The sequence below is a fragment of the Camelina sativa genome, chromosome 12, assembly GCF_000633955.1.
Source record: "Camelina sativa cultivar DH55 chromosome 12, Cs, whole genome shotgun sequence".
Taxonomy (NCBI): domain Eukaryota; kingdom Viridiplantae; phylum Streptophyta; class Magnoliopsida; order Brassicales; family Brassicaceae; genus Camelina; species Camelina sativa.
Window position 1 is genome coordinate 23,908,278 of NC_025696.1, and position 12,757 is coordinate 23,921,034.

The window sequence follows — 12,757 nt, forward strand, 5'->3', positions numbered from 1 at the left end:
GATGAAAGTGTTGCTATCTTTATTCAGCAGCTTACGTCTTAGAAGATCGGTCAACCAACCTCATGGTTTTACAAGTTGCAAATGCGAGACTGCTTGATCGAGAGACTGTTAAACAGTTTTCTTGGACTTTCATGATACCAAAGGAAACATACAACATCTACTCACCGCATCATGTTAGTGACCTGAGAAACTACGGTTCAGCGCATACGTTAGCCAAATTATCCATTTAATAAAAAAGTAAATTTGTAGTAATAAAAATAAAAACATAAAATCTTAGTGATTAACTGATTATTTTGTTCATCATTAAAGTGAAGTGCAGTGTGAGGAATGAATTTTTGTATGAGACATTAGTTACACAAGAGTCTCATCCCGTGTCATATTGCATCAGAGTCTTAGAGCATGTGCATTGGTAGAGACAAAAATTTGGTCCCTCAAATATATTAATCTTATTTTCAGAGTTTCTTAATTTTGGTACGAGCATTGGTGTCCCTCAATAGTTGGTCTCCCATAAAAATAAATATTTTTTAATATTTAAAATTAAATATTTAAATTAATAAGTAAAATCATATTAAAGTTTAAATTCAAATAAAACATATAACATTAATATTAATAATATAAGAAAATTACAAAGTTACAAAAATTAGTTTGTGGATTGAGGTTGGGCAGACCAGGGTGCAGCATAATAGTTTGTGGAAGAAATTGCTGAAACAGAGAAACAAGTGGTATATGAAAGTTGAAACAAACTCAAAATCGGAAAAGAAAACGCTAACAAAGAACTGGAAACATAACATGTAAAATTAGCAACTCAAGAAAGAAACCTAACGAAAAAAAAAAGTTAACATGACCAGTAATATTTATCATCTCTCATTCACAAAAATTAAGCAAGAAAATGACAGCATTCACAAAAAGCATAATTATTTTCAAGCATGAGGGTTAGTAACTCTACAAGCCTAATAACCTAGTAATCGGTCAGTTATCTGTAATTGGCTGTTATAACCACCTTCACCAAATTTATAAGTCCTATTGTAGAAAGCAGTAGCAAACCAACTATAATATACCTGGCCGCAAGAAAAGAGTTCTGATATCAAAGGTTCAAAGTATCTTATCAGTTATCAGTACAACTACATCTAGAAAAAAAACAAAGGGGGATAGGAGGGACTTACGAGTCCCTTGAGAAGCACCGTTAAGCGTTATCTGAGGTCTCTCCATTTTCAAGTGGCTTCCACTTGTGTTAACTTCACGATTAGGCCACTGATGTGCCACAGAAGCTTTACTCGCTTCAGAAACAAAGGGTAAAGAAACAGTCACAACGCCTGTAGATAGAGATTAAATGGTTTGTAAAAAAAATGCAGAGAGTATGATTAGTCGTACCAACCTGGAGATGCAACACTACCGTTTGCCTGTGACAATGCAGATCCAGCAGATACAGTAGAGGTAGGATTCCTTTTTACTTCTTCCATCTGGACAAAATTTGAATGAATCCATGATGAAAACGTCACACAGAAAATCACATTTCTCAACAAAACTATAACCAATTGGAATGAGCAATTTCAAAGAGATGAAGAAAAAAAAAGGCATTACCTTTCGTTTACCAAGAGATAGCTTCTCGGAGATAGTCAGCTTAGGTGCTCGGAACCCTAATCTCTGGTCTTGAAGCTTACCATTCAAACCCAAATCTTCAATCACAGCTTTAACATCATCCTTACGGAGAATATCATCAGGGTTAAACTCCTGACACAATCCAGCTAATTAATATCCTAGTCTTTACAAGATCAACGAATCAGGTTGTGATGTTAAAACTAAGTATCAAGTCAAAACTAATTCAACCAAGCACTAAACAGAATCTAAGCATCCAAGGCAGCTGAGGAAACAATACTTCAAATAACGAAATCGGGCATTTTTTGTACCATTTTTTTTGTCACAAATCAAAATTCGAATAACGAAATCGGGCATGGAGAATATGAATTTCACGGATTTATAAGAAGTCGAATCATACCGTGGAAACATTGTTGTTGACTCTAGTTGACGGAGACGAAGATGATGAAGAAGAAGAGGAAGATCCGTTTACGGTGGTGGACTTGGGTGGAGTAACGAAGGACGAAGCAACCGAGGAACACCAACCTGCCACGTGTAACAAAGGACGAAGCAAAACATCCCGTTTGGATGAACGTTTCTTCTATATTCTTTTTATTTCGATTTAAATTAATTGTTTTAATTATGTGGGACGGACGAAGGACGGTGCGATGCACATGGTCTTAGTGTTGTGCAGACATTGAAGTCCCTTTCCGTAAAACTCTTGCCCCACGCGCATAGACTGCACATGAATATTCAGCCCACCATACAATATCATGTAGTATTTTCTTGTTCATTAAATTGCATAATACCCCTCTCTTCTTCCTTCTTGTCAAAATGAAAATGGCAACGAAAGTTTGTAATTTATTTTTAAAATTCAATAAAATTTAGACATTTAATTCACCAAATTTTTTTTAAATATTTTTTGTACATGACTTTCTGACATTGTTTTTGAAAATTTGAATCCATAGAAAATTAACTATTCAATTTTTTTTTGCATTTTCATTTTTTATATATTGAATGATTATTCATATATTATTATTGTATTTCATTTAAATAGAGGCCAAAAGCTCTAAGGAAAGATTGTGATTCAATTTTATGTTTTCTTAGGAAGAATTAGAATACATTAACAAACTAAGTAACAATGAATAGTTTTGTTCTTGGTGAAAAGACTAATATAAGTCAATACCGTTTTATATATGATATGGATAAGAACTTTTATGTTTGGGGTGAGCGTTCTAATTATTCCAACAATGTTAGGGGGGTGTATTCAAATTGACATTTTAAGTGATTTGTGTGAAATTTACAAATTCCATGTTATTCAATCATGGATTTTAAAAAGTCTATTAAAATCCACTGTTATTGAACTGATGATTTAAAAATCTACTTTAAAATCTATTAAAATCTCTTGTTATTGAACTGATGATTTAAAAATCTACTTTAAAATCCACTGTTATTCAAAACAGTTTTGTGGATTAGGATTTTAATAATTTTTAGGATTCTGGAGGATTCTAGAGGATTTGTTTAGTTAAAAATACAGAAACCCAAATCTCATGGTTTTAGGTGGGATTTGAAAGAATTTTACAGAAAATCATATGAACTTCCCTAAAATCTATCAAAATTCTAAATTTACTAAATCCCATCAAATTCTCCAAAATCATGGTTTGAATACACCCCCCTTAATATTTGAGTTAGCTCCACGAACATTTGCAATTTCAAATCGGATATCACTTTTTTTGCTAGGGGGTTTCTTAAATTTATGACAGTTTCAGAATTTTAACCCTAAAAAATGGAAGCTCCCCTAAATTTATTAACCTATTAATTATTTGGTGTTGGTCAAATTCACAGAAGTGAAGGTATCGAACCGAAAAAAAAACCAAAGCGAATGTTTTAAAAAAATCCGAATTAAATATATCCATTATCTATATGAATCTTAAACTCTATAACCGAGAAAATCGAAAACAACCTGAATTTGTATATCCATCCTTGCTTTTACTTTTATTTCTTCTAAAGAAGAAATGTAGTTGACAAAAAAAAAAAGTAGTTTCATCTCAAACACGGAGGAACACGGTAAATAATAAAATATCACAACCGAAATTTTTATTGAGAAAAGTAAGTTATAAGAAATTAAAAACGTAAAAGTATCTCTCAGTTTGAAACAAAAAAAAAAAAAAAATCACACCAAGTCCAAAAATTAGTTAATATAAAACTCCACTCAATTAGCAAACTCTATCAACTCTCTCGTTGAAACTTGAACCCCGATTTAGGATTCAAAAAGTTAAAAGGATGTAGCCTCATTTCGTAGGACCAAGCAAATGTCAACAACTCAGACTATGTGCAACGGCGTCTACTTGGGCCGTCCCTCATTTTTTTTTGTTTTAAAATAAATAAAAAAGACCCAATTTAGAAGAAACGTTTCTTTATTTGGGACGTTTTTTCGTCCGTCTATTTGGACGCGTGGTAAGTTCTGATTGGTTGAAGATTTTTTCAAGGGTTAAAACAAAATAATTTGTCGAATTCTCTCTTCTATCTCAACGCCGAACGGAGAAGATCGGAGCAAAGATGATGTGCGGCGGGAACTACACTACTATCGACAGCCAGAAAGTCTCTGGATCTGTACCTGTAAGTTCTCTCATCCATTAACGTTTTCTCAATCTTCGATGAGTATCTCTACGTCTGTGTGTGCGCTTGTCCGTACACTGATTCTTCGGATCTGATCTTGTTTCCACCTGTTTTGTTTGTCCGTACACTGATTCTTCAGTTTCTGAGGTTAATTTGATTATAGAACTGATTAGAACGACTTGATTTTTGGAATCCTGTTGATGTTAGCTAAGGTTACTGCAAATTTATTAGGTAATGCTATGGATTTTGAATGAATCTCTAGTTTCAAACAGATTAAGGGTTTAGCTAATAGAAGATACGAGAATCTTGTTTATGGAGAAAGAGGAAGACTTGTTATTGCTAATGTAGTTTGATCTTTTAAGTTTTGGTTTGACATTGGTTATGTTCATGTTAAGTTGTGATTGAGAGATGCATTGTTTTTGCAGAATCAAATCTACAAATGGAAGAAACAAGAATGGAACTACGATATTAATCTGGTGACTTGGTCTGCTGGAGTGTTCTATGGATATGTCACGATTGTTCCTCTAGCTTTATACGTCGTTCTCAAATACTTCTTTGTACCATCAGGCCTAGTCCAACTCTTCTGTCTCTGTGAGGTGTCTTGTTCCTCTAGCATTATACGTTGTGAACTTTGAGGTGTTCTTGTTTTTCTCAAAGGTCTAATCTTTTAGAAGTTGTGAACTTTGAGGTCTAATCTTGTTCTTGTTTTTCTCAAAGGTCTAGCATTATACGTTGTGAACTTTGAGGTGTCTTGTTCCTCTAGCAACAAAATCCGGTATCTGGTTTCATTCAGGGATCATCTGACTTTTCACAAAAGCCTGCTACGAAAGAGATTGTGAAATGCTTGTGCCAATCTTTTGGAAAATCACTATCCTCGTCTTCACAAACATGTAAGATTGACACTGATACTGTCAACATTCTTGCAACACGTATCAAGGAGAGTTTCTTTGGACCTGAAGTATTCAACTCTGAGAAAGGCTTGACAGATGTCCTTCAAGACCTCAAGGTATTGTCAGAAGCACTTAGCGCCTTGATGACTGTACCCATTGATGCACATGTCCTGCATGATGAGAAATTCTTCTCAATATGGACCCAAATCAGGGAAAGGCTGAATGGAAGGGAATCTGTGTCCACTTTTGAATTTACAGAGAATGGAGTTGTAAAGTCACTGGCTGATTATCTCTCTAATGGACTCTATCAACGGAAACTTAGCAATGGGGATCCTGAATGTGATACCTTACCGTTTGTTGGTCAGAGATTTGAGGTGTTCACAAAATTACTTTGGTCTGATGGTGAGGCAACTTCATCCGTGTTAATAGAGAAGCTCCAAAATTCCTTATCTTCTCTGAAAAACTTCCCAATCGTCTTAAGTCAATTTTTGAAGAAAGGGGACTCATTTGCAGCTATTCCGAATGGGCGTTACACAGATGGTTATACAGGTTGAGTACACAGTGCCACAAGATGAGTATGTTTTGTTTTTTTTTTCAAGTTTTTTTTAACTTTTTAATTTTTTTATGTTGTTGATGTTAATATTATATGTTTTATTTTAATTAAAACTTTAATATCTTTTTACATATTTATTTAAATAATTAATTTAAATTTTTTTAAATATTATTATTTTATTCAAGGCACCAATTGTGAGGCACACCAATGCTCATATCAAATTTAAGAAACTCTGAAATTAATTTTATTATATTTAAGGGACCAAAATCTGAGGGACACCAATGCACTTGCTCTGAGAGCGAAGAATTCCCTTTCCTTCCCCAACGCGCTCACAAATACTTTCCACATCAACTGCTTTCGTTTCATATATAGTTGGAAAGTTTCCACATCAAACCAAATATAGTTTTTTATACCCTAAATAAAGAAGAAGATGACACAAATATTTTATCAGGTGTTCTAGAAGCTTGACTCACCCGCCTATTGCAAATTCCACCAAATCAATTTTTATTTTGAACGAAACTTCTGTGATCTTCACAACTATTTCCTCTTTTTTTTTCTTGGATAATAGTGAGTGCAGCTCTCTTCCACCAATTTTTTTTTCATAAACACTTTATGGGTGTCTTAACATTAAATTTATAGACATTCTCATTTTTAGAGGTCTAAATTTGAAGATACTCCTATTTTTTATTTTTCATTGCTTTTGTTCTTTTAAATTTAAAGATACTCCCAAAAAATAACTAATGGTGGTGCTCATAGAATGTTTCTTAATTTCATCTCTAACTTTCTATTCAAGAAAATCGTTTTATAGAAGTCGTTTTAGAACATTGGCTCGTTACTCTAATAACTTCTTTGACAAGGAGTATAATGAACTTCTTGATCTAGCTATCCAAATGTTTTCAACTTTGTTTGGTCAACCATTAAGATTCGGTTAGTGACATTTTAAGGACATTAATATAAACTACCAAACTACATAAACTAGTTTGATTGTTTTCGGCTATTTTTTTTCTGAAACCAGTCAATTAATGAATTTTTACTATTCTAATTTATCATTGTATGAAAAGGTATTATATGATTGTATTCAAGATCCTAATAGGAAAACGGGTAAAGATGTCAATTTCTTCTCCCTTTTAGCCGTCCACTCACGACTATGAATGAACTCACTCGTCTAAAACATTAAATTACATGACAATGTCAAAGCGCTGTTAAAACTTGAGAAAGGAGTATACAAACTCCACCTCAAGAAGTCGTCGTCCTCTTTCTCTAATAAACTATTGTTTCTCAAAATAGAAAACACTTGTTTTTTGCCTTTTAGGTAAGAAATGTTCTTTGAGAAAAGAAAAAACATAGTTGTTAGTAAATATGAATTAGGAAAATATTAGTTAAAGTCTTGGTCCTCCCTTCTTCGACTGCTTTAAAAGCTCTTTCTCACATAACAAACCAAAACCATTAGGAAAAAAAAAACAAAAAAAAAAACAAAACATCCCTCCAAGAACAAAACAATGGCGGTGAAGAAGAAATCTTCTTGGAGATGTTTAATGGTTTCTTGTTTCCAAGATCAAGACATCATAAATTCTCCCAAAAAGGCAAAGAAAAATGATGGTGAAGGTGTGATAACCAAACAGAAATCGTTTCTTGGATTGTCGATTCTAGACATAAGCGATCCGAGTTCAACCACCTTGTCTGAAGATCTTTCAATCTCTCTTGCTGGCTCTGATCTCCACGTGTTCACACAAGCAGAACTCAAAGTCATAACACAAAGCTTCTCTTCTAGTAACTTCCTTGGTGAAGGAGGGTTTGGTCCGGTTCACAAAGGGTTCATCGACGACAAGCTCCGTCCTGGTCTTAAGGCTCAGCCCGTTGCCGTTAAACTTCTTGATCTTGATGGCCTTCAAGGTCACCGTGAGTGGATGGTTCGTACATTCATCTCCGTAGCTAAATCCTCTGTTTGTGATACAAGATGATGATTCTAAATATCTAATCTTTTGGGGGTAAACTTTTTCAGACGGAGGTTATGTGTCTAGGGAAACTAAAGCACCCGAATTTGGTGAAGCTGATCGGATATTGCTGCGAGGAAGAACATAGACTTCTCGTTTATGAATTCATGCCTCGTGGAAGTTTAGAGTCTCAACTCTTCAGAAGTGAGTTGACTTTTTAATTTTGTTGTTCACCATCAAATCAAATGATCTATTCCTTTCAAGAACAAGAACTGATGAAACTAGTTTGCAGGGTGTTCACTACCGCTGCCTTGGTCAACGAGGTTGAAGATCGCTTACGAAGCTGCAAAGGGTCTACAGTTTCTCCATGAAGCCGAGAAGCCTGTCATCTATCGTGATTTCAAGGCCTCCAATATCTTGTTAGATTCTGTAAGCAAACAAGTCTCAAACTTCTTCTATATTGATCTTAAGGGTTTAGAATGCTTACACCTAATTAGACAATTTTCATCAAATATGTTTGTAGAGTACTAATTCTCGAAAGCGGTATTAAACAAAACAAAAAAAATCCTTACCATTTAATTTACATAAAATGGACATATATATTTGTATCCACTAATTGTGAATATGGTGAATGAAATAAGTCTTGGCGACTATTCAAAAGTGTAATTGTTGGATTTGAAAAAAGGGTTTTGATCTTTTTTTTTGTTAAATTTGGTTTCAGGATTATACAGCAAAGCTCTCAGACTTCGGGCTAGCAAAAGACGGACCACAAGGGGATGCAACACATGTGTCAACACGGGTGATGGGCACACAAGGGTACGCGGCACCAGAGTACATAATGACAGGTCATTTAACGGCTAGGAGTGACGTGTACAGCTTTGGGGTAGTGTTACTTGAGCTGTTGACGGGTAGGAGATCGGTGGACAAAAAGAGATCCTCAAGGGAACAAAGCCTCGTTGACTGGGCTCGTCCAATGCTCAACGACGCACGTAAACTCGGGAGGATAATGGACCCGAGGCTTGAAGATCAGTACTCCGAGACCGGAGCACGAAAGGCAGCAACTCTAGCTTACCAATGCCTAAGATACCGACCAAAGACAAGGCCAGACATCAGCACGGTTGTCTCAGTTCTCCAAGACATCAAAGATTACAACGATGATATTCCCATTGGGACATTCACTTACACGGTCCCTACTAAGCCAAGCCGTGAAGTTAAAGAGATTACAATTCTCCAAAACTACGACAAGCCTCGCAACGTTCATAAGAGTGATCAACATCAAAAGTTCCGGTCGCCCGCACATACGGCACGAAACCACCGGATAACTTTGAGAAATGGATTGAACTCACCAATGCGTAATGAGGCTGGAGGGGAACGGTACTGAATTACTGATTTTTTAAACCCATTCATAAAATAAAAAAAAACTAATACATAAAATGTAAATATTAATTATATTTCTACCATCAAAGAAAAAAAAAAAAAATTCTAGTATAGGTTTTGTCTAGATGGGTATTATTTTTTTCGTGAGGTTTTAAATTGTTTTTTTTTTCTTCTTTTGGTTTGATTCAATCAAAAGCAAGCGAAATCGTTACAAAAAAAAAATGAAGTTGTTTTATTTTCTATACAAGTTGTGTCACAACTTTGGTCTAAGAAGTTACAAAAATAAACCTTTGGTCGTAAGATAGACGCGTTATATAAATCACTCGTCTCTGTCCTCTCTTTTTCTTTAATGCTATATTCTATTCATCCACGTCTCTAGTAGCTGTAATTTAATAAAGTCCGTCCAAAATTACAATCATTATGTCTGTAATGCATGACACGAACCTATATGACTTGCACATTGTTCATTTTTTTTTTTTTTTTTTATTGCAAGTTTTCAGAATCACTTTGTTTTATTTTATATTCTTTTTGTACTGTTGGAGTTGGTGCAATGCAACATAGCAAGCAACAACCAAATTGGTATAAACGGTTAAGAGGTGAGGGCAAGCATCATCTCTGTGTGCAAGCATCATGCTTCATGCACATGCAAGCATTAGCAAACAACTCGTATCAGAGCAACATATTATTTTTGCAATGCCAACCACCAAAGATTGAAGTAAATCATTCTTATTTTGGAAAACGAGAATGATTCTTCACTTTCGATTTTTTTTTAGGTTATAGGACATTCTACAAATGAAACCTTAGAAAAAAAAAAACTAAAAACCTGATCATTCTCAATATTGGAGATCAAATCTTGCAGAAACTCAACAACTACTAAACCCTAACAATGAACAACATAATTGAAAGGCCATACATGTCAAAGCATCTCCCTAAATGTGATTATCTTACGCTAAGTTACAAATACCTTAACTTAAAAATTAATCAAGTTTACAAATGAAAGTATTGATGAATTTGAAGATAGTTTCTTATTTGACGATAATGATGAGGTTCACGGCCAACTAATTTAGTTTGACCATCGACACTTGCAAATGTAACATGATCAAAGGAGGAGCTAACTATAATGGGTCAAAAGAAAGAAACTTCAGAAAAGGTCTCTGATGGGCAAAGAGAGAGAGAGAGAGAGCCAGATGACTTGAACACAAACAAAGGTCTCAGAACTAAATCATTCTGTAAAAAAGGTCATTACAATAAAACTGAAAAAAGTTTGCTTGGCATCATTTCTGAAGAGTCAAAAGACTCAGATGCTCTGACAAGTGACAAACCTTACAGTGCTTTTTTTTTTCTTTTTCAAAGTTTGCTGGGTTGACTTAGTGAATTAAAATAGGGAAGGACAACCAAACGAAAGATCGATAGAGAGTGATCACTTAGCGGAATATCTGAGAAAGCAAAGCAACTTAACGTAACTCATACTTGTTTCACTAACTCGATCAGTCTCGTTCACTAATGGCTGTCAAATGCTCATCAATCTCCTCTGTTGTCAATGCACGGAATAGCGGATTCTCAGCTCTCACCACTCCAACCTATCATTCCACCAACCGGTTTGATAAGATATATCAACCACAAAATGAATAATGACTACTGCAATCTGTACATAAGGTTTTGCCATTTAAAAATTTGGGTATTACGAGAAGAGTTTTATATACCTCAATCTCAGTAGCCTTGAAGTCTTCTTGAAGAACAGATTGCAAAGCGGATATGGCAGTCTAAGAAAGTTCACAAAACACAAAGTGAGGAACAATGTGCATTTGGTACATGCATATACAATAATAATCGATTTGTAAATTACACTTTTAAAACGGCACCCTTACACAGGGAACATCAAAACTATTCACCCGGAAAATGAACATATTTTCTACCATAAACAGGCAAAAATGTCAAAGTTAATGCAAATAATCACCTGCACGGTTTCATCAAACGTGAAAGCTGGGTTTTCTTTCATTTTCTTCTCCAAGAAATTGACTGCTTCTTGTTCCTTCATACCAGCACTAGTTGCCTGCACGAATATCGGTTTCGTATTTATTAGCTGCTTCTCACATTACATAGGACTTCAACATGAAAAATTCACGCAAGAGAGAACAAATGTGTATATTCTCTAGAGATCTTAGTCATATGGTCCACAAGACTCATGTTTAACCTGTATGCAATTATGTCATTGAATAGGTACACAAAACGTGACACATTTTTGTTTCGACCTACGATCAACCAGTATCTAAACGTATAAATGATTACGTTGCTTAAAAGCCTAAATACATTCAAGATTTCTGAAAAATGTTAAGATCAGCGAGAGAAAGACAAAATTGAAAAAGTTTCCTCTATTCTTCTCTGTAAATCTTCAATGAAAACAACCCAAGGAAAACCAGATACAAAGAACCAAAGTGAAAATTAGGCTATGTTATAGAGTCCCCAAGCTATCCCAAAGCCCAAAAGGCTTACCACAAATAACCCAAATGACCAAAAGCTTCTGCAGTTATGACAAGCTCTTATTATACTATTTACACTTATGCTAATTATCACAAAGACTTATAGACTGAGACATTTTGTCTTCTATGTTAATCACAAGCAGTAAGTAGTGTTTAGTGCGTGTCAATATACTTCTTAGAACATGCTATTCAGCTAGGTTATCAAAATCTTGATGCAGCCAGCAAAAGCGATGTAAAAAGCAAGCATGAGAAGACAAGTTTAGTTAAAGCATAAACTAAGAGTGATAATACCTTGTGACCGTAAAAATGTCCAGCTGGGTCACATTTGTAAAGTAAGGGACCATTCTCTTCATCAACGCCCAATACCATAGCAACTTGATATTTGATAAAGAGAGACAACAAAAACCATCGTTTTGTCAAATTAATAAGATTCATCAAAATATGAAGGCAATGTAATAATAAGCAATTAAAACAAATGTATAACTTTTGTCTTAAGAAAAGAAAGAGAAAGCAAGCTTACCAACTCCAAGGGGTCTCATGTAAGCATGTTGAGTGTAGACCTGTGACTTGTCTGCGATCCTGTAAGCAAGATAGTTATTAATCAGAAAACTGAGTTAAATACATTACCACAGGAGAGCTAGAAAACTATAAGCTAGCCTACACTAAGAAGCTAAGAACCGCGTAAGAGAGGAACAGGTAAATTAACAACCAAAAATACTACCATTTAGCGAGAATGTCGACAGGCATCTCGTATCCATAAGTGAAGCGAAATTCAGCTGCTTCATTCCTTGCTTGTTGGACCAAAGACCTTGCATCAGCTGAACATAAAATAAAAAATTTTCACATTTTAAATCTACCAATGCAGAAAGGAAGGATCATGAACTCTACAACTTTAAAGGAGATACAAACCTGTAATGCCAGTAGCTACCAATCCAACGTACTTGGTGATTGGGAACAGATGTGTGACACTAGACTGATCTAAAAGCTTGTCCTGTAGCAACCCCCCAAAAAAAAAAAAAACGTAAAAAAAAAGATAACTAAAAACCCTAATGGGTGAGATCCGCCAACAGATCCTAAACCTGCTAGACTAGACATCGATAGTTCACACAACGATTCAATCATTGTATCGGCGGCGATAAAAGATGCAGCTTTTTTGCAAACCCTAAAGACGAGAGAGAGACGAAGTGACTCACCGGAACTTTCTTCTGGGTAACGACGCAAACGGAATCTTTCCCACGAACTCCGATAGAAGTGATACCAGATGTTTTCACGGCCTTGAAGGCATATTCTGCTCTCAAACCAAAGCAGTGTATTCAGCCCTTTTTTTTT

General features: G+C 35.1%; 3 protein-coding genes across 3 annotated transcripts in view; 2 read left to right on the forward strand and 1 right to left on the reverse strand.

The window, feature by feature from the left end:
- LOC104732532 lies at positions 3,882 to 5,149 on the forward strand. The gene is made up of 3 exons (XM_010452085.2): positions 3,882 to 4,194; positions 4,620 to 4,785; positions 4,912 to 5,149. Exons 1-3 carry the CDS (start codon positions 4,135 to 4,137, stop codon positions 5,031 to 5,033), a joined length of 348 nt encoding a protein of 115 aa, XP_010450387.1. The 5' UTR covers positions 3,882 to 4,134; the 3' UTR covers positions 5,034 to 5,149.
- Positions 7,062 to 9,266, forward strand: LOC104732533 (serine/threonine-protein kinase At5g01020-like). The gene is made up of 4 exons (XM_010452087.2): positions 7,062 to 7,547; positions 7,640 to 7,775; positions 7,864 to 8,000; positions 8,293 to 9,266. The coding sequence occupies exons 1-4, from the start codon at positions 7,137 to 7,139 to the stop codon at positions 8,950 to 8,952; spliced, it is 1,344 nt and encodes a 447-aa protein (XP_010450389.1). The 5' UTR covers positions 7,062 to 7,136; the 3' UTR covers positions 8,953 to 9,266.
- The window catches only part of LOC104732534 (proteasome subunit alpha type-6-A), a 3,518-nt gene continuing 901 nt past the window's right edge, over positions 10,141 to 12,757 (reverse strand). Inside the window, exons 2-9 of the mRNA XM_010452088.2 lie at positions 12,622 to 12,716; positions 12,338 to 12,419; positions 12,150 to 12,246; positions 11,949 to 12,007; positions 11,720 to 11,802; positions 10,906 to 11,001; positions 10,652 to 10,711; positions 10,141 to 10,528 (exon numbers count right to left, since the gene is read on the reverse strand). Coding sequence (XP_010450390.1) covers positions 10,436 to 10,528; positions 10,652 to 10,711; positions 10,906 to 11,001; positions 11,720 to 11,802; positions 11,949 to 12,007; positions 12,150 to 12,246; positions 12,338 to 12,419; positions 12,622 to 12,716 — 665 coding nt within the window. The 3' untranslated portion in view covers positions 10,141 to 10,435. The remainder of the gene's footprint in view (positions 10,529 to 10,651; positions 10,712 to 10,905; positions 11,002 to 11,719; positions 11,803 to 11,948; positions 12,008 to 12,149; positions 12,247 to 12,337; positions 12,420 to 12,621; positions 12,717 to 12,757) is intronic.